Here is a 21,296-nt window from a genome sequence, read left to right on the forward strand (position 1 = left end):
AGTAAGCATCCTCCATAAACATTTGCTGAATCAGCCATTCAATTTATGAGTGGTTTAAAAATCACTCATACGTGATTTATTACAAATCAAATATTTGTAAAAATACAAAATCTGCTCGTGTCATCTTCCTCCTTCAAACCATTCAGTGCCTTCCCTGTATTCTCAGAGAAGCAGCAAAACTCTTTCGTATGACCTACCATATCCTGCAGAACATGGCCAGCACCCCACCATGCCTACCTCTCTCTCCAGCCAGAGCCACAATCCGGGTCTCCTGAGACCAGCGCTCACCTTACTGTGCCTCACTGGCTTTCTCTATGCTTTTATAACACGCCCAAATACTCCTGAGATCTAAAGCAGACTTAGCTGCAGGGGCGTTACTGGAAACAGCGCCATGAACCACCAGCCTCGTGCACAGCTGCGGTCACGTCCACGGTACGTACACTACATGACTTACGACCGTTTCTCGTAGGAAAAGTGGAAGCGCTGAGGAAAGGATGTGCATGTGGCTCAGTGTGGCTCCTAATGAACCAGTTGTTGGTGCAGGAAGAACGGGGCCTCAGGAAGTAGAATTAGTCACAAGTTAAAATCACTCTGAAAGTCCATCTCTTAGCAGGGGTAAGTGGAAGCGGAGGGTTGGGGGTAGCTCCTGGATGAAGGAACGGAGGGGGAAATCACAGAACCAGAAGGCGAGTACACTGGCATATGAGTACCCTGAGAAATTTTCAGCCCGTGGTTACTATGGTTACAGACGCCACGAGAGGTGGCTCCAGAATGTGATGAGGGGGAGGGGGGCCTCAGGCAGCCTCCTTCAAACCCACTCTCGCGGGCCTAGGGCCTCTTTGCCATTTTGTGCGGGAAGTGACATAGTCAACAAAGCCTGTGGAGGCACTCAAAAGAAACTGTATTCATCTTCCTCCGCCCAGGACACAGAAGCTCCAAAACTTTCCTCAGAATGTAAAATTGCTTCAAGAATGATAAGCCAGGCATGCAGTGTTTGGAAACATGAGAACCTCTAAGGCATCAAAGGCATCCTTTTTCCTGGAAATCGTTTTCTCTACAAGAATGTGCAGAAAAAGCAACAAGGTAGTTAAAAAAGAAAAAAGCCTACTTAAAATATGACCAAGAGGGCTAACAGGCCTCCCTCAATGGCTTTTCCCACATGCTGGGTGGGTCCCCCACCCCCCGGCACACATCCCGGCCATCTTGGCTACATTCTGACTTGGGTTTCGGTCACACCATACAGACGCAAGGTCTGCTGCAGAAACACACCAGGCGCCCATTCCCTGACATTTCTGCTGCTCAGCCTGAAGGATGCCCTGTTCTTCTGGCTTTGTCCAAGGAGGCTAGATGTTCAGTCACTGAATCGGTAAAGGAAGGGGGTTGTCAAAGAAGGGGAATCTGAACAAGAAGTGGGCCCAAGAGTTGCCACACTTCACCTCTGGATTCAAAAGAAATTGGGTTTATCGTGTTGGTTATTCTCTGGTGAATGTCCTACAGATTTATGCGTAGCATCGTGCCCACCCGAGACAGCCTCCATGGATGCTTTTTGTAATTGAATAATTTGCTTGGACTGCTAGGTATCCTGGGATCTATTATGAGACCATATATTCATTCCTTACATAAATCAACATCATACTGTCTTTCTAAAATATCATTTTGAGTAGCAGGTAATAAATAGGAAGGGTAAATGGAGTTCAGTGAATCACTGTTCTGTGGGTAAGTGGGAAATGCAGAGTTAAATAAAATCAACCAGGTTTCTGTACTACAGGATTATCAGAGGGGGTGTAGGGGTAGAGGTGAGAGCTCCAGCATGAACAGACAGGCCCAGTTTAAGCGACAGAACTACAAGGTAACTTTGTGCAAGTCGCTTGAGCTGTGTCGGACTTAGTCTCCTCATTCAGAAAGCAAGGACAATAATTCCATCTCTTTCTTTGGACTATAAAGAGGATTATATGAGATAATGACTATAAAGCACTTAGCAGAGCGCCTGGAACTTAGTATACATTCAATAAATAAGAGGGGAAAATGCTTACAGTAATTTTAAAATATAGCCTCAAATCCTTTGATACTCCTTGCTTCCAAAGTGAGCTTAATCATCCCAAGTATGAACTAAACTTAGTAATTCACATCTAACGAAAAGACTGTGGCTATAGTAACAATATGTGATTTCTGAGGTTGATTCATAAAAGGCATCGTCAATTCCACCTTGTTCTCTCTCGGATGGCTTGATCTGGGGGAAGCCACCCACCATGTCGGGAGGACATTCAAACAGCCTGTGGAGAGGGCCACATTGCCAGGAAATGAGGTTTCCCCCCCAACAGTGAGCAGCAGTTGCAAGTCACATGAACACATCAGCTCAGAAGCAGATCCCCCAGCCCCAGTCAAGCCATCGGATGACAGCAGCCCCAGCCGACATCCGACCACAACCACGTAGTGGCTCCTGAGCCAGACCACCCAGCTAAGCTGTTCCCAAATTCCTGATCCACAGAAACTATTAGATAATAAATATTTGTCATTGGTTTAAGCCACCAAATGTTAGAGTTTTTGTCCCACAGCAATACCCACTCCTCGGGAAGGCATGAATGAACACACATCATTCTGTAGACCAACCATGAAACCCTTTTTTTTTTTTTTTCTCACAGTATCTGACAAGATTAACTTGTGTCTTATGGAACGCAATTTGGGAAATGCTGGTCTAGAACTTGACATTTTATAAAGCTTGTTCACACTTGTTATCTCATTTAATCATTTCACCAACTGTGAAGCAGGTGCTGACTGTGATCTTTATTTTACCCAAGAGAAAACTTAGGCCCAAAAAGGTTAAATGATTTGTCCAATTTATCATTCTAACTAATGCAATTGGTGGAACAAGAACTCAGACTCAAGTATTATGATTCCAAACTATATTTTTTTCTCTCATCTTTTCTCTGGTTTGACCAGAACAACCCAGGTTTTTGAAACCTGGGATAAGAATACTGACAGTCTAAGAGAGTCCCAGGGAGGGGGGCTGTGCAGTAGGCCATGCTCCCAGATGACCTGTATAATGAAATAGATGCTTCTCAAGCGGCTGGAGCTGTAGTGTTGCCTGACTTCTCAGAACAGGGACCATGTCAACCGTGATAACAACATAATGCAGGTACACGGAGCCTTCACAATGCTCCAGGATGCTTTTGAGAGTTGGCATATATCACTTTATTTAACCCACATAATAAATCAGAGAAGTACAGGGTGTCATCATCTCCACCTTACATGTGAGGCTAAGTCACAGACAAATGAAGGTACTTGCCAAAATCCGCCACTAGTAAGTGATACAGCTCAAACTGGGACCCAGGTGAACTAAGGACATCAAGCCATCAACATCTCAACCGTCTCCTTTCCCGTAAGAGTGGCAGAGCCAGTGCTAGAACCCAGATCCTTCCACCTTAAGCTCCAATCCTGTAGAGAGGGTAGCATCTAGTCCAGAAGCTAAGTTAAATAAATAGAACATACATTTAGTTCCACCAGGTTTCAAAGACGTATATGCTGAACCAGATATACCATAACTACTTCCCATTTGGCCTCAAATTCCATCGAAAGAAATGAATGCCTTTGGCCCAAAGCAATATTCTCAACCAGTAGAATCTAGGAGTTGACCCAGGTTGGTTCATGGTTAAAACGGATAACAACAGATTCCTCCAAATTTGCAGGCAAAAAGAAGAAAAATAAGTTAATGGATAGAATCTTTTCATTTCTAAGCTTTTTCTCCCATCATTTTTTCTTAAACATTTGGACCCTGCTTCCTTATCTCATCTGATAAAGGTGACTAAATGTTCAATTGTCAAATATCACACCTGATACCAAGCATCTCTATTCAGACTGTCAGGCTCCTATTACACTAAATTTGGTAAGTTACACTAGTTGTCTTTATCCTGAGAAAATATTTGATATTCGGGGGATCTACAGGCATTCTTACACAGAAGAAACTCACTCTCCTGGTATTAAAATTGTTTTTAGAAATACAAATAGCATTGGGGGCCATTCTGCAAAGGTCACCATGACTTCCAGATTCCTATCACTTGGGTAAATCTGCACTGTCTCTGTCGGCATCTCTTTTTAAATTGAAACACTACAACCACCCCTACATTGGGTAGATGAATTTAAAAAATGGGATCCCCTGCATAAGAGATAGTGACTGAGGTCAGAACTCTGTGGGAGGGCAGGTGAGGGGTGAGGAGGGGTAAAGGAAGGAAGGAAGAAGGAAGGGAGATGGGAATGAGGGAGGTAAAGTTCCCTATGATGATGTGGTTTACGTATTGCAGCAGTTAACTCTCCAAATCCTATGTTTCACTACGATTCTAGTCTCCTTCAAAGTTCCCTCTGTGGCAGGGGGGGAGTCAAGGAACCAAAGTTGGTAGTATAGAAAATGGAATCCCCTGAAATCTTACCTACCTACCCTTCCACACCACCTCTTATGCCCATCCGTCCAGCCTCCCCGGCTCTGGGAATGGAGGAGGAAGAGAACGCAATTCCCCCCAATCCCCTTGCCGATGGTTCTGGCACTCACCACCACCACCACCCCGACCCTAAATGGAGGATTTGGAAGTCAGGTTTCATTTTCAATTCACAGTACTCAGTCCCAGACACTTCTGAGGAGAGAAAAAAACATCTCAGACTCTGTCTACAAACCACAAATAAATGTTCTTGAAAGTAAAATATGAGGTTTTGTTTCTCCATGCTGGGTAACAGTAATGAGCCTAACTTAGATAAACAGTTAAGTGTCCACTGACAATACCACGAGGACCAGAGCCCAAAGGTGGATGAGGATGGTTCCTCTGACCACCGTAAAAAAAAAAAAAAAATCTGCCAGGTGGGTGTAACTGACATTTAGGGAGATTCCAAAACCACACCATGCAGAGCAGAGCCCCTGACTCTGTCTCTGTCTGCTTCATCTTGTAAGTGCCGTTTAGAACAGAATCTGAGTACAGCAGAAGCTTCTCCCTTTAATTCACCTTTATGCTTCAGCCAAGAAAGCTGTCCAAACTGAAACCTCCTAATTGGCTCTCAGTAAAATGGCTTCATTCTGTTTCATTAAACTCTTCTAATTCTCTATGGACTAAAAGTCACAATAAAATAAAATAAAATAAAATAAAATAAAATAAAATAAAATAAAATAAAATAAAATAAAATAAAATAAAATAATCCACTATCTCTATAACCTTTTTCTTGCCAACAGTGGGCCCCCAGTTCTGTGCCATAGGAGATACCCTTCACACCATATCGCAGGTGTGGTTGAAGTCTCCCAATCTGGGGCAAGATGCACATTGTATTTTTTTAATGCATCTGACTTATGATGCTAATATACAGCCTGTTATGGACTGAACTGTGTCCCCTGCAAAATTCATATGTGGAAACCTTAACTACCAACATGACTGTATTGGAGATAGGGCCCTAAGGGGGTAATTAAGGTTAAATGAGGTTATGGGAGTGGGGCTCTAATTCAATAGCACTGTTGTCCTCGTTAGAAGGGGAAGCCACCAGAGTGCTGTCTCTCTACCTTGTGAGGGCACAGTGAGAAGGTGGCCACCTGCAACCCGAAGGAAGAGCTCTCATCAGACATCGATCCTGCTAGCACCTTGATCTTGCACTTCCAGTCTCCACAACTGTGAGAAAACAATTTCCATTGTGTGAGCCACCCAGTCTATGGTGCTTTGTCATGACAGCCTGAGGAGACTAAGACAGAGCCGAAGCACAGATGTTTTTGGAAACAGGGTGAAGTAGCAAAATCAACCTGTCTTGTCTTAATGCCACTCAGCGAACACTGGGATGGGCAAAAGAACAGTGAAGCTCCCTCAGACACTGCTGGAAAAGAACCCCGAACCAAATCTTGGCCCAGACGATCTTTGGAACATTTTTTCTTTTTACTTTCTAGGATAATTGCGGTGATTTGGGCGCATTTATTAATCCCATTTGGAACGCTGATCTCCTGAAAGTTGGATGCTAAATCAAAAATAGATGGCTTTCTTTCCAGCAAGTCTAAGCTATACAAATGTGTGTCTGGAAACACGTTAGCAAAGATAGCGCTCAAGTGACCTTGATGGCCATAAGAGACTGAATTTTTTTTTAGCCAGGACAGCAGAAGTGAAATCCAAGGGTCTTCAGCTGAACTCTTGGGATAGAGTGCCAGCCAGTTTATGGCCTGCAGAAAACAGCCAGCGACTACTGACTCACTGATAGACTGAGAGCCTTTTTCCTCTAAATCTCTCAGAGAAACTTCTGAATACACTTACGGGTAAGAGTCAATGAAAGCGTGTGGAATGGACAAAGACCCTGGAAGGGAGGAAGGCTTGAGGGAAATTGGCCTTGGCCTGGACTTTAAGGATCGAAAGGACTGGGTTGGCCCCCAGCTCTGCCTGTTTGCAGCCTTGGGCCTCTAAATAACTCATTTCCTCTTCAACAAACCTCAGGTTCCAATAGCAACAAAAATAAGGTTGTTTCTAAAACAAATGAGATAACCTGTAAGAAGCGTTATGTAAACTGAAAAGCGCTAAACATGTACAAGATAGGCCTCTCTGTAATTCTGCATTCAGGTACTCACTAAAAACACAGCTTTAAAAAAAAAAAAAAACTAAAACCAGCTCCTTGGGCATCTGGATGACTCAATAGGTTCAGTGTCTGACTTTGGCTCAGGTCATGAGCTCATGGTTCATGAGTTCTCATGCTTGGTGAGATCAAGCCACGCATTGGGCTCCGTGCTGACAGCATGGAGCCTGCTTGGGATTTTCTCTCTGTCTCTCTCTGCCCCTCCCCCTCTCACGCTCTCTCTCTCAAAAATAAACAGACATTAAAAAAATAAAAATAATTAAAAATTTTAAAAAGCCAGCTCCAGCTCTGAAGCTTTGCTTCTTTCTTAAGTGGATTTAAATACCTAAAAAGAGCTACTTATCAATGGCTAATCTGAGCCGAATTACTCATTGAATACCAACCGTATCTTTGTCAGGCTACATCACCACCCTGCCCCAGCCCCCACCGCACCCCCATTCAGCCTTTTCACTCCTGATGAGAGGGAGAACAGGAGGAAACAGTCTGCTGGAGACTTTTCGAGAGACGGGAGTTTGCAACAAGTGGAAATGTCTGTGTCCTTTCCAATACCCCGTTATACAGAAATATTCTTCCTTTCTCCTTATTTGTACTTTGCCGCTTGTAGCTTAGAGGAGTCCTGGAATTTCCTTCACACACGAAGACTTAGAGATCCTCTCTACTCCAACCCCCCAACCATCCACTCATTCAGCAAAAGTCACCGAGTGTCTACTAGGTGCCAGGCTCTTCCTGGGGCACTGGGGATATGAGAGTAACAAGACAGGGCAAGTTCCTGCCTGTTCATGAAGTTCATACACTAGTGAGGGAGGCTGGCATCAAATGAGACACATGAGTAAGAGGCTTTCGGACAATGACCAGTGCCGGGAAGACAACTGAACGGGCGACATAGTAGAGAGTGACAAGGCTGGGGAATGAGAGGGGAGGTCTTCGGATGGGACAAGGAAGCCCTTGCTAAGAAGGTGACCTTTGAGCTGACATTCAAAGGTGGAAAGGAGCCAGCCATACGAAAATGCGTTCTAAGCAGTGGAAAGTGCAAGTCCCTGAGACAGGACCAAGTTTGATCTATTTGAGGAACAAAAGGAAGCCAATGGCCCCAAGGTCAGATCGAAGGAGAGGGTTGAAGAGATAGGGTCAAAGAGGCCATGTCAATGGTCCCTTTGCACATGGGAGGGGCAATGAGAAGAAGTGAAATGAGCAGCCCAAAGTCACACAGCTAATTATTGCTACAGCTTATTCTAGAACCTAATTCTTTTGCCTCCAAATCCAGGGTTTTTTACACCATATTGACCTGCTTGCCTTGAGGTGTGGGAATATTGTGTGCTGATCTTAATGCTTTTTAAAAACCCTTAAGATACATAAAAGCGGGGCACCTGGGTGGCTCAGTCCATTAAGCGTCCGACTCTTGATTTCGGCTCAGGTCATGCTCTCGTGGTCGTGAGATCCAGAGGAGGCTCTATGCTGAGCATGGAGCTTGCCTGGGATTCTCTCTCTGCTCCTCCCCCGCTTGCTCTCTCTCTCTCTCTCTCTCTCTCAAAATAAACAAACATTAAAAAATATACATAAAAGCAGCAAGCCAATCCCAGTTTTCAGCAAAAAACCAACAGGTGATCCCAGTGATTTAAAATGCACATAAGTTTGGGGCACCTGGGTGGCTCAGTCGGTTGAGCATCTGACTTCGGCTCAGGTCATGACCTCGCGGTGCGAGAGCTTGAGCCCCAAATCGGGCTCTGTGCTGACAGCTCGGACCCTGGAGCCTGCTTCGGATTCTGTGTCTCCCTCTCTCTCTCTCTGCCCTTCCCCCACTCATGCTCTGTCTCTCTCTCTCTGTCAAAAATAAACATTAAAAAAATTAATAAAAAATAAATAAATAAAATGTACGTAAGTTCTACAAAAGCCAGACTTGGTGCCAGTCAACTTTTTCTGAGGTCCTACACAAGCAGTAACTATTTGTTATAGGCTTAGCTTTACAAATATGGAGGAAGGCCACAGCTCACCGGAGAATAATCATTTTACATTTAGGTCTTCGTTTTGCACCTAAACCTCTTGACAGTGCTTTGCTTAATTCACGCAAGGGCAATCAAAACCAATCTGCTCTCAATCCGCCTTCATTCTGTGCTATTAAATTGTCAGGTAATGGGGCTGTAAGTAAAACATCATAATTACAACCTCCTTCCACAATCTGTGAGCACCTCCACCTGAAGGTTCGAATCTGTTAATACTCAAAACCTACAGTCTGTGGAAGTGTCCCTCTCCTTTTCTGTTATAATGCTAGGTTCCCCCTGCATCTCTGCCCTGCTAAACACACTTGGTCTGTGTAAGCCCCAACTTCCAAAGAACAGACCCAAAGTCTGTCCAGTGGCCAGTGACTGGCCCACCAGAGGTAGAGGCGGAGATTCTATTTGGCTAGATGGGCTAATGGAAAAGGACTGAGTAGGAAAGGCATTCTTTTTCCTCTCCCTCCCCCTCCTCTTCCTTCTTCTTCTCTTTCTCCTTACAATGAGCTTCTCCAGTCCCTGAGCTCTGGGAGCCTCACCAGACAACAGCCAGAGGTCCGAACAACTTAAGACATAGACTCAAAGAATGTATAAGGACCCCTGTTCTTGGGGCGCCTGGGGGGCTCCGTCAGTTAAGCGTCCGACTTCAGCTCAGGTCATGATCTCACGGTCTGTGAGTTCCAGCCTCGTGTCAAGGTCTGTGCTGACAGCTCAGAGCCTGGAGGCTGCTTCGGATTCTGTGTCTCCCTCTCTCTCTTCCCCACCCTCCTCGTGCTCTGTCTCTCTCTCTCTCCCAAAAATAAACATTAAAAAATTAAAAAAAAAAAAAAAAAGGACCCCTGTTCTAGTCCAACAGCACCACACACTAGCTGTGTGATCTTGGGTAAGTTACTCAACCTCTCTGTTCTTTAGTTCCCCCACCTGCAAAATTAGGCCAGTATCTTCTTAAGTTTAAATAAGAGCAAATAACATTCTTCTAGTTAAATTGTAATGAATTAGTTAATAATAAACTATTTTTTAATGTGTGCAGAGCACATGGTTCCATACAGGTGTGAGATATACCACCCTCACTCCCTTACTCTCTTCCTGCCTCCACCTCCTGGCTAGAAAAGACTACTGCCACGCCCACCTGCAAGAACGACTGTGCATGAAGTCAGAGCATCTTACTGGAAGGTAGTTCAGTGGCACCCTGATGGCCATCAAGTGGGGCCAATACCACCGCAGAAGTATTATGAGAATAATTGCATGAAATAATGTGCATGAAACACCTGCATGCAATGATGTCTCATTAAATGTCGGTCTTTTTATTGGAGTCTTTTCATTTTTAGCACCATCCGTTGTGACTGTAGATGCTACTTGTGCACTTCTCCATTGTTGTCAGGCTGTAACATGTTGGATTCATCTGTGTTTATCACTTTGATATATATAGAGAGAGAATGACGATTATCCAGAAACGTATTCTCAAAACCGAGGCAAACTTCACAGCCCTCCATCCCGACCAGAGTTCCCTGAAGATGCCAGTGTGATTGTTTAGACAGCTGCCCACCTGACACACCTCAGGGACATCTCCCAGTCAACAAGTTTCAGACTGAACGCTCGAGCTTTCCTGCAAGACTGGTCCTGCCCTCGCTGTCTTCCCGGTTCTTCCAATGACTCCACCTCCACGCTGCATTCACACAAAACCTGTTGATTTTCTTTCTGCCTTCCAGAGCTCCCTACCCCATCCACTTTTCCATTACCACAGCCACTACCCTGGTCCCTGTCACCATGGTGTCAGGTCCCTAACATTCACCCGAGCCACACAGCGCTTGTTTGGAAACGGAGTTCAGACCATACCTGTTCTCAGCTTGAAACCTTTCAGGGGCTTAAGATAAAGACAACACTCCTGTCCCCACCCCACAATCCTACCCTACCTACAACAACATGAGGCTGTTGGGGTCTGACACTATGGATCCACCAGCCACGCCTCAAAACACATGCTCTCTTGCTCTCCACTCTAGCCATGGAAACTGCCTTTCACTTCCTCAGATACATATGTTCCTTCTGCCGCAGGGCCTTTGCACTTGTTGTTTCCTCTTCTGTGTCAGTTCACCTCCTCGGTAGCCAATTAAGCCCTACATATCTTCCAGGTCTCAGTACAAGGGTCTGACTACCTTCCCTGACTGCTCACCTTCCCTGATCCTTGTCAATCTCTTCTACACTTAAAACCCTGATGCACTCCTTCATGGAATGTACATAAACATATAATTAGGCACTCTTCTGTGCATTGACTGATTTAGGTCTATGTCCCTCACTATAAAGTCCAAGAAGACTTGTTCTATACTATTCTGACTATATCTCCAGGGACAGCATTTGGTAAGTAGTGGGCATTCAATAAATATGTTTTGCAGGGACCAAAATAAAATTAAAAAAAAAAAAAAAAAAAAACAAGGCACACTCTCCAGAGATCAACAGACAAAAACTAGGTTGGGTTTGGGTTGTATAGGTGTAACAGCTTCAGTGTTGAAAACAGGCAACACATCTTCACTCGTGAATAGCCAGTCAGCTTATAATACATTTACTCAACAAATAGGTGGGTTTCTGCTTTTCTGGTCTGGAGAAAAGAATAAATGCCCTCGCAAAACAAACAAACAAACAAACCAAAAAAATATTAAACACACATACACACATCAGATAAACAAATTCAACCCAACACACACAGAGTTGTTGCCTAGCCCAAACCAGCTTCAGAGGAGGCTGGGAGAAATGATAAAACGCATTCCTGCGAAAACCGGACACTCGGTTGCAACTTGTTCTGCTCGCCTGGCAGTCATTCAAGAGGGGCCTTAACATCTGTATGCTAATTCCAGACACGGTGGTCGACGCTAGGCACACACAAATCTGTCTTGGTCGCTCTCTTTTGCGCCAAGGGAACGCTGTCCAACATTCATTAGAGCTTGTAGACCACACTGCTGCTCAGGCGGACACGCTGCGCGCCCCCTCCCCAGCCCTTGCCAGCCCCACCCTTCTCGCAAACCCTTTCCCCCTCCCACTTCTAGTCCTGTCTGAGCCAAACTAGCTGTCTGGTTTGGTAATAAGATTGAGAGAAGACTCGGAAGGCCCTGGGGGCTCCATTATGCCCCGTGCCTTAGGAGAAGGGCCACCTCCAGGGACCGGTGCTGCAGATCCCAGCCTCACTTGCTGCCGGGAAACCTTTCCCACCGAGGACACCCTGAGCAGGCTGCGCAGCTCCAGATCCAGGGGGAGGCACCCCACCCATCTGCCAGAGAGACAAAGATCACCAGAAACAAAGGACACACACACACACACACACACGCACACACAAAGTCAAAAGCAAATACCGACACTTGGTGTGAATTCAAGCCAAAGAGCCGGCTTGGTGTATCTTTAAATAGGTTTTGAGACAATCCAGGAGGGACAATGATTATGTGGTAATGACAGGCACTATCTGGGTTTGGAGCCCACGCTGCCTCCGCCCTCCTCCCACCCGCGCTGCGGTTCCCAGGCGCATTTTCCAGCCTCAGGACACACGCTGCCGGGAGCAAGAGTGCTTCCACTCACGGAAGCGCGCGCGCGCAGGAGGTGGAGGCAGGACGAGGGCCGCCCAAGTAGGAAATACCAACCTTTCGGATCCCAGTTCACCTGTTTTCTTGGAGTCTCGATTGGAAATTTCATGGCTCCGTTGCCCAGAAGGGGAGGAGATGAAAAGAATCGAAATAATAATAAAGTCCTCAAGCTTTACACGCCTCGGTACGGCAGTCCAACAAAACAATCTCCAAGGATGGGGGAGCCTTGGACTGGCTCGTGGAGGAACCCCGGAGAAAGATAAGTGGAAAAGACTGGCTAAGGAGAGACTGGAAACGGCTTAGGTGTTGGCACCGGCGGAAGGGTGGCCAGCTGCAGCCCCCTGGGTGAAAGGAAAAGTAAGACTGGCGAGGGGTGGATGGAGAGGGAGGCTCGGGAAGATAAAAGAGCCAAGCTGCTTCCCAAACGCGGGGGCGGCAGGTGGGGGGGCTGAGCAGCCGGAGGGCCGGCGCGAGGGAGAAACCCACTGCAGTGTCACTCCAGCCCCCGAAGGCGTGTGCGCACACACTCCCGCACACACTCACTCGCCCGGGCGCGCGCTCCGGCGGGCACGTCAGCCTCGCTCGGCCGCGCACCGCGCACACGCCCCACCCCGGCCGCGGCTCCTAGCCTCCCCCCGCCCCGGGCGACGCCCCCCACTCCCCACCCCCCGAAAGCCATTGGACGGAGGGGTGGCGCGGCACCCGGGGAGCGCGCGGCGAGGGCGACCCTCCCCGAAGCGCGCCGCGGACGCCGCGCCACGGCGGGAGAGCGCGCGGCGGGTGGAGGCGCGGGGCCACGGCGGCGCGCGGGGCTCCCGGCGCCCGGGCGGGAGCGGCGGCCGGCGGCGGACTTGCCCGCGGGGCGGCGGCGGCGGGCGCGGCGCGGCGGCCGGAAGCCGCGGCGGGGCGGGGAGCGGGCGCGGGCGCGGGGCGCGCCGCTACTTACTGGCTCGGCCGGCCGGCGGGCGGGCAGGCGTGGAGGCAGCCGCGGCGCCCTCGGTGGAGTTGCAGCCGGAGACACGCTTGGCTGCCTGGAAGGCGCAGCAGGAGGCGGAGGGAGGGCCTCGGCCGCCCCGCCGCAGACCTCGGCCTCGGGGGTGACCTCTTGCCACCCTGGGCGCGCACACACACACCCTTTTTTTTTTTTTTTTTCCCCTCACTTCATTTTTTCACTCCAGTCCCCTCCCGCGCCCGGTTCTCCCGCCTGCGCCCCGAACCCGCGTCCCCAGCGCACTCGAAAGAGGCCGGTGCCAGCCATGAGCCTTTTGTTCTGGGACCGCTCCGCGTTGGCCGCGCTCTCCCCACCCGGAGAAGCTCGCTCCCCAGGCGCAGCCCGGTCCCTTCCCCAGCTACCTGCAGCCCGGCTGGGGCCGCTGCTCGGAGGCGGGGGAGGCGGCTGGAGAGAGACGCCACGACCCCAGAGGAAACTGGAGTTGCCAAGACCTAGCGGCCCCGGGAGCCCGGGGGGGGCCCAGCCCGGGCAAGTGCAAAGGAACCCCACACATGTTCCCGGAAAGAGGCTGAACCTGGCGCCTCTCCCCTACCCCAGCTCTCACTGAAGCCGCACAGGGGCTTTCCGTGAGGCCTCGATCTCCAGAAGAGCCAGGTGGTGCTGAAATGCTCTCGAACGGGCCACTCGAAGTACCAGTATGAATGATGCTTACAAATTATTTCGGCTCCTAGCAACAGAGACTTGCACATAGTAGATGTTCAAGAAACACTCGCTAAATGAAGGCATGAGCTGCATGAAGTAGTGTTGGACAGAAAGTAGTTTAAATTCCTGTCCATTCACTGTCCACTCGACCTGTATCTTAAGCCCCTTCCACGTGCCGTCACTGTGCCAGGTGCTGGCAGTGTGGCAGAGACCGGCACAGGTATGGACCTTGCTTCCGTGGGTCTTACTGTCTAGTGCCCACGAGGTCCGGTTAGATTTGTCGTTGCCCTTAGTTATGAACAAGAAAGTGACTACCAGGCTCATTCCCAAGACTGCCTGCTATGGTCCTGAACCCCTACGTTGGCAGTTGCCACTCTAGGGCACCTTGAGGCCTCTGGGAGCCCTGTTTCAGCAGCGTCCTTCCCATCCCCCGCAGTCACATCCAGGTTTCTGAGTCCCAGGGCAAGATCCACAGAGGTCCATTGTCATCTGTGGGAAGGGCTGGTAAGTGCTTTGTCACTGACCCTGCAGGCTGCTGGGACTGGACTCCTGAGTTCAATGCAGACCCCATCCAGGCAAACCTGGTCCCGGTCTGATGGCGATACTCTGACCCCTCAGCCCTTTGGGAAGACACAGGTTCCCAAGGCACTTAACAGCCACCTTCTCTGGGAGTCCATTTCCACACTTTGTTTCCCTCTACGAGAAGGGCAGGAGGATGGATGAGACACGGAAATCAGACAAACAAGGAATTTCTGCTTCTCCAGCCATGACCCCAGAAAAATTCTGTCCCAAAACCCGAAGTGAGCTGCTTCTAAGCTCCTGCAACAGCCTTCAGAGGTTCACTCTGCTCTCTCCTTAACTGCTCACAGGCAGGAGGGCTCGAGCCCCGTCACTGCAATGCAATGTTTTTCCCTGCATCTGAGTCAGAGAGAGGTGCCCCCAGAGAAAGATACCCTCTCTCCCAAAGCCTCTGAGAATAGGGAAGAAAGACTGACATGTATGTATCAAATGGCCCCTCACAGCCTCATACTTCTCTGTATTTATCTTCCCTGTGTCATGTTGAAGAAGCTCTAACCAGCCTCATTTTACAGATGAGAAGATCAAGGCCCAGAGAGGTAAAGGAACACACCCAAGGTCACAACACAGAGATTCTAACCCAAGGGAGCTCATCTGGTCCCTGCACCCATAAATCTGACCCTGAAGCCGTCAGATAGGATCTTCGGGTCATGAAGATCTAAATACTCTATTATCTAGGACCCCAGCCCTTCCTCCTTTGCAAAATGAATTGGGCTACCCTGCTGCCCTGAGGTCTACATCAGGGAATTAGTTTAATATCCAAAGCAAATTCCCCTGGCGCAAAATGTAGCCCTAGGGTGCATCATTCAGTCAATCAACAAACACATATTGAGCAGGTCTTATGGATGAGACAGACTGGAGATTTCCCTCAGAAGTTTCATGGGGCCCTGGGAGAACCTTGCCCCAGAAAGGCATCATCAGGACCATTATTTGGAGGCTTAGGCAGGTTTCAGATGGACCTGCTGGGGAGAAGGAGTAGGATCAGGGGTCTGAAGTGCCTGATGTGGGTTGAAGACTTGCCCTAGTCACAGGCCCTTAGGATCTCTCTGCTAATTCACCGACCCCCCCCCCCACCCCACCCCCAACCTCTGGGGCTTTCTCTTTCCTCCACTTTCACTCTCCCTTCTCAGTATGTGGACAACACAAATGGGGGAGGGGTCCACCAAAAATTAAGTAAATAAGTAAGTAAGTAATGCCAGCACAACCTCCCCAAATGCGCCTGACACCAAGCCCCGCTCCTAAAGTGCGTATGTGGAAAGGGCTGTAGGGGATGGAGGGTGTAAAGGAAGAGCCCCCCCCCCCCGCAAGAAAAACAACTTAGCACATTAACCCTTTGTGTTTCTGCAACCCCCTTCCACCGCCGCCGATTCTTCCCCTTGGTTATTACGCACTAGATTCCACTTACCCCAAGGAGGAAAGAAGCGAACTGTCTAGAGAAAAAACATCCAAAACAGATGCCGCGCGGAGCGGTTCCCTCTCCCTCTCTGCCGCCGCAACTTCCATGGCTATTGCTGCGGGCGGGTTAAGTCTGGTGGAGAGAGACCGCCTCGGGTTCCTGCGGCAGGAAAACAAAGCATCGTGGCGCAAAGTCTGCCCGCACTGGCCGGGCCCCGCCAGCAGCCCCGGGCCGGCGGCGGCCGCGTCCTGGGCGCATTCGGTGGCAGAGGGCGCAGATCCCCGCCGGGGAAGCGTCGCAGCGGGTCGCCCCGGCCTCTGCAGCTCAGAACCTGCAATAGTTGTCGCACCACTTTAACGATTGCCTGGTGGCCGGGCGCGGGAGGGCTGGGGGAAGCCGGAAAACCCCAGTCACCTCCCGCGAGGAAGTTTTCCGAGAGTTGGTGGCTTTGCTACCCCCTCCTCACGCCGCAGTCCGGGATGGGTGTGAGAGCCGAGGGGTGCTGCCTGCCGCGTTGGGGAGTCGGTCTCTCGGGGTTGGGGGGTGGGGGGGCGATGGCAAAGAACAGCTCAGCCGGAGAAGAGTTGAACACAGATTCCGGGGTGAGGCCGGAGAACGTCCTGGACAGAGAATCGCAGGGAGTGATGAAGCAGCTTGGGGAATCCTGCCTGGTGCCGGCTTGGCAAACAGACGCGGGAGGACAGATCTGATTAGACTCCACTTTGAACTCACGAATACCAGAATGAATTCACTAATCTGCTTTGAATTGTTCCCCTTTGGTTTCATCATTTCTCCCTGAAGTCCAGAAGAAATCCCCACTTTCCAAGATCTTCCCCACCCCCCCTGCAAGACATCTCCAGGTCTCCTTCTCCAAAGAACTGCAGAGAAGTTTCCGTGTCCTTTTGTGAGGATACCCCCCCCAACACACACACACACACACACACACACACACACACACACACACACACCCTGTGGATACCCACTCTGTGGTAGAACTAACAAGGTTATGCGTTCAAGTTAACTTGAATCTCTCCTCCCAAAAATGTTTCCCCCAGTGAAGTTTCCACTTTGTTCTAAGCATTTAATCACGCCTACATTTGGCTTCATGTCCCGACCAGCATCTGCAAAAACACACCCTTAAATATATGTTGCTGTAATCTCAGATTCTGCTTTTGGCTTGGAAAAGCTGGAGTCACATCAGTAGCTAAAGGGCAGAGGGTATCATATGTCATACTGCTCAATAGCAAACTCTGTGTGCTAAACCCTGAAGATTTATTTTGGTGACTCAAACCTCTGATTGCGGATTAATGAAGACAGCATATTATGAACTCCAAACAAGTTGTACTTAAAGCATCACGCTGACGAGCATGTTTCATAACTAGGAACTGCTTTCCTCTTCCCTTGTAAGTTTCTGTATTTTAAATTTTGGTCCTTAAGAAAATATTGAGTTCCCATAAGGCACCATGCCCAACATTTTACCAAAAATGCACACACCTGTAATCCTGCTTTCTTTAAAACACGTTTTAAGGTGATTCCCTCTCTCTGGGTTACCGCCAAAACATAATCCCACATAATTTTTCTGAGATGGCGCTGAAATTTTTTGGTTTTCCCCTCAACTTTTTATTCTTAACATTTCTGAACACACAGAACAGTTATAGGTGTTTGGTAAAAACCAGGATGCTGTCAAAGATTGCATCTGTTTGTTATTTCTAGTGTCTTTTATTCCAGAAAAGTCCCTTCATTTTTTTTTTAATGGCATTGACTTTTTTTTTAAGAATCCAAATTCATTTGCTTTCTGGTAATGTTTATGTCATGATGTAGCTAAACATAAGTCAACTTACTGACCACGGCAGGTCAGTAAAAGAACTCAATACCTTCTGTAAATTCAGTGTCCATGACAATATCCATGGGAGAGAACACAGTTGTATCCCTGCTTTCTCACGTTTCTCCCCTAGACTTAGTCCTAGCCTTAGTTGAAGAACTTATCTCTGTTTCTCATCCCCCAAAAGGCCATGGTTCAGGGAGGAATGAATGAGTGCTTTCACATATGTACACCAAGTAGACAGGCACATATGGTATTTTACAAAATTTAAAAACAAGAATTCAGCAAGGTTACAACCATAACAAAGGAGCTCAGATTTTCGTATCATTCTAGGAACATTTTAACTTGAACCAAAATGTTAAAGCGCATAGAAGTCATACATGTTCTCTGTAACCTATTTATTTATGGTGAGTCTCATGCCAAAGCCTTTCAGCTTACAAAGAGTTGAAAATCTTTTAGAGGGACCCTACTTTCCCAACATATTGACAGATGCTTCTCTCAGGAAGCCAATGAAAGACGTGGGAAAGTCTGACCAATAGAAAAGGTTTGGCTCAGGATGGGGTGGGACATAGTCTCAGTGTCCAATGGGAAGGTTTGAAATATATTTACTTCATTTTTGCTCTTCTATAGCAAATATTTGTTTGGCTGAAAATGGTTACAACAGGGGCGCCTTGGGTGGCTCACTCGGTTGAGCGTCCAACTTCGGCTCAGGTCACTATCTCACAGATAGGGAGTCAAGCCCCACATCAGGCTCTGTGCTGACAGCTCAGAGCCTGGAGCCTGCTTCAGATTCTGTCTCCCTCTCTCTCTGCCCCTCCCCCATTCTCACTCTGTGTCTCTCCCTCTCTCTCAAAAATAAAATAAACATTTACAAAAAATTTTTTTAATTAAAAAAAAAAGAAAATGGTTAGAACAAATGTAGTGTGAGAACTTCCCTCTCCTACGACTAATGCATCTAAGTGTTTGCTGAATCATAGAAGGAGATTTGGAAGAGGTCATTTCAAGATACTTCCTGGTTTAAATTTCTACTTCTAAATCAGGTTCCAACTGATATGACCATTGAAGAATAGTAAATACATCTAATGAAAGACATTCCAAACCCTGTATTCATGGGCTTTTTTTAAATTTAAGAAACTCTGCTAAGGTCAAAGTTTTTCTTACTTCCAATCTAAATCTCTGCCTTCTTTAAATTTTTCAATACTTATATGAAGATAAAGAGAATGATGCCCTTTCGGTTACTTTTATATATTAGAGATGAAATTGTCCAATGCCTTCTTCTTCGTGTAATTTCATGTAACTTCAGGTAACTTCATCTACCCTTTTACCAGTATATACACGAATTTGGCCAACTCATACTTTTCTTAATAGTATCTTTGGGGGTTTTTTTGCAAGATTTTATTTTTTTAATTTTTTAAATGTTTTTATTTATTTTTGAGACAGAGAGAGACAGAGCATGAGCAGGGGAGGGGCAGAGAGAGAGGGAGACACAGCATCCAAAGCAGGCTCCAGGCTCTGAGCTGTCAGCACAGAGCCTGACACGGGGCTCGAACTCATGGACTGTGAGATCATGACCTGAGCCGAAGTCGAACGCTTAACCGACTGAGCCACCCAGGCGCCCCTTGCAAGATTTTATTTTTAAGTAATCTCTACACCCAACCTGGGGCTAGAACTCACCATGCTGAGATCAAGAGTTGCATGCTCCACCAAACAAGCCAGCCAGGCACCCCACTTAAAAGCATCTTTTTTACTACAAATTTCAGAGAAGAGCATCAATATCTCTCTAAGCCTTGGAGCACCTAAGTGGCTCAGTCAGTTAAGCGTCTGACTTTGTCTCAGGTCATGATCTCCTGGCTTGTGGGTTTGAGTCCCATGTCGGGCTCCAAGCTGACAGTATGGAACCTGCTTGGACTTCCCTCTCTCTCCCTCTCTCTCTGCCCCCTTCCCCAACTCGCGCTTTCCCTCTCTCTCTCTCTCTCAAAATAAATAAACTTCTTTAAAAATTTTTTAAATCTGTCTAAGCCTTACTGAGTTTCCCCGTCTATAAAATAAGGATAAGTAATAAGTAGAAAGTATTCGGCCAACTTACACGTATTTTAGCCAGCCATCCTCTTCAGTAGGAAGTACAACCAAGCAGGGGAATTTGCGAGGCTTCACTCAGTTTCTTCATCTACAAAATGGGGTACTAAACGTCTGGCTAGTTTTACCTCTAGGTTTGCTTAAGGAGACAATAGATATGAAAGTACTTTGTAAACTATGCAGACATTTACAAATGTACGGGATCATTCTTAGTACGTAATCCATCAGACTGTTCTTACCCTGCCAGGCACATAGCAAGCATTTGTTAAGATTACCCCATTTATTTCTCATACCAATCCTAGGAGATGGTTACTATTATCATCCTGAGTTCGCTTAAAACAAAACCTGACATGTATTAGGCACCTACATATTTGTTAAGGGGGAAACTGGAACTCGGAGGGGACAACCGTTTGTCTAAGTAAACATGGCTAGTTAGGAATGGCAGTAGAACCCAAACCAGGCCCCCATTCATCTCTAGATCAAATTACCATTCGTTACCCAGAGCTAATTACATAAAGTTATCTTGATCTCTGGAGTAGTCAGTTTCAGTCAAAATGGTAGCCTAAACCATCTCTGTCCTTTTCCCATTGCATTGACATCGCCCTATGTTTTGGGGTTCTTTATATTCTCCCCCCCTTAAAGTGACTATGAATCTTAGGCCATCAGGCATCATCAAACAGATAAAAGAAGTATTGGGGAAAAGGTGTAGGAAAGGAGGTGGGATAACCTTTGTTATTGTCCCTGAAGTTACACCAAACCATACCAAACAGGTGGCCATCTTGAAGGAGTCAGATAAACAGCCTTGTTGAAATTACTTTGATCCTTCCAGGTCTTACCCACTTCTGCACAACCACATTATGTTGCTAGGTCTGCTGGTCGATTAATAATGCTGATTATGGAAAGAGGATCTCCTTCCAGTTTATGTAATACTTTTATATTTAGATTCTGATACTGTGTTTTAAAAATAGTCATATAAAGTTCCTGATACATATTGAAATATTGATCCACTCAGACCTGCAAAATAATTACTGATCTGTACCACCCTTTTCATCAGGAATCAAAGTTAAGCTGACAACTGTAATTTTTAGGAGTCTTATTATATCTTTTATGGAAGGTAATTCTTTTTCATTTCTTTCTAAATATGGGGCATTATCCTTCAAAAAAGAGTTTCCAAAGAGCCATATCCCTGGATTCCATAAAGTTCTAAGTGACTGTAACCTTCAGTTAGAAAGAACCCAACATTTTTAGAAAACCACCATCAATTACTATCCCACCATCCATTGGACCAAAGTAAAATCTTGGCTCATCAGAACTCACTGAATTAAATCTGCCCTCAGCAACATCTTGGAAGGGTCAAAGACTATATTTGCTAGTATATACATAAGGTCGCTGCCAGTCTAGATGGTCACTGCTATCCTGTATGATAATATAAACAAAGTTCCTTCTAGCCTAAATGGCTATTAGTGAGTGGCACTCCCTCCAGTGGAAAAAGCACCATGACACTGCCTTGATTTGTAGACAGTGCCTTTGTTCAAGTCAGAGGACACTCCTTGGGAATGCAGAGTCAGGTGGGGGAGGACATACTGATATCAGGAAGCACAGCACTGTGTCAAAAACTTGAAATGGACCTCAGCCC

At 47.2% G+C, this 21,296-nt stretch overlaps 1 protein-coding gene across 1 annotated transcript in view; it reads right to left on the reverse strand.

Annotated features, from left to right (window-relative positions):
- The window catches only part of KCNK10 (potassium two pore domain channel subfamily K member 10), a 123,997-nt gene extending 111,752 nt beyond the window's left edge, over positions 1-12,245 (reverse strand). The window contains exon 1 of the mRNA XM_042943999.1: positions 12,194-12,245. Coding sequence (XP_042799933.1) covers positions 12,194-12,245 — 52 coding nt within the window. The remainder of the gene's footprint in view (positions 1-12,193) is intronic.
- Between the last annotated feature and the right edge of the window lie 9,051 nt (positions 12,246-21,296).

The sequence above is a fragment of the Panthera leo genome, chromosome B3 (assembly GCF_018350215.1).
Source record: "Panthera leo isolate Ple1 chromosome B3, P.leo_Ple1_pat1.1, whole genome shotgun sequence".
In the NCBI taxonomy this organism is placed as follows: Eukaryota; Metazoa; Chordata; class Mammalia; order Carnivora; family Felidae; genus Panthera; species Panthera leo.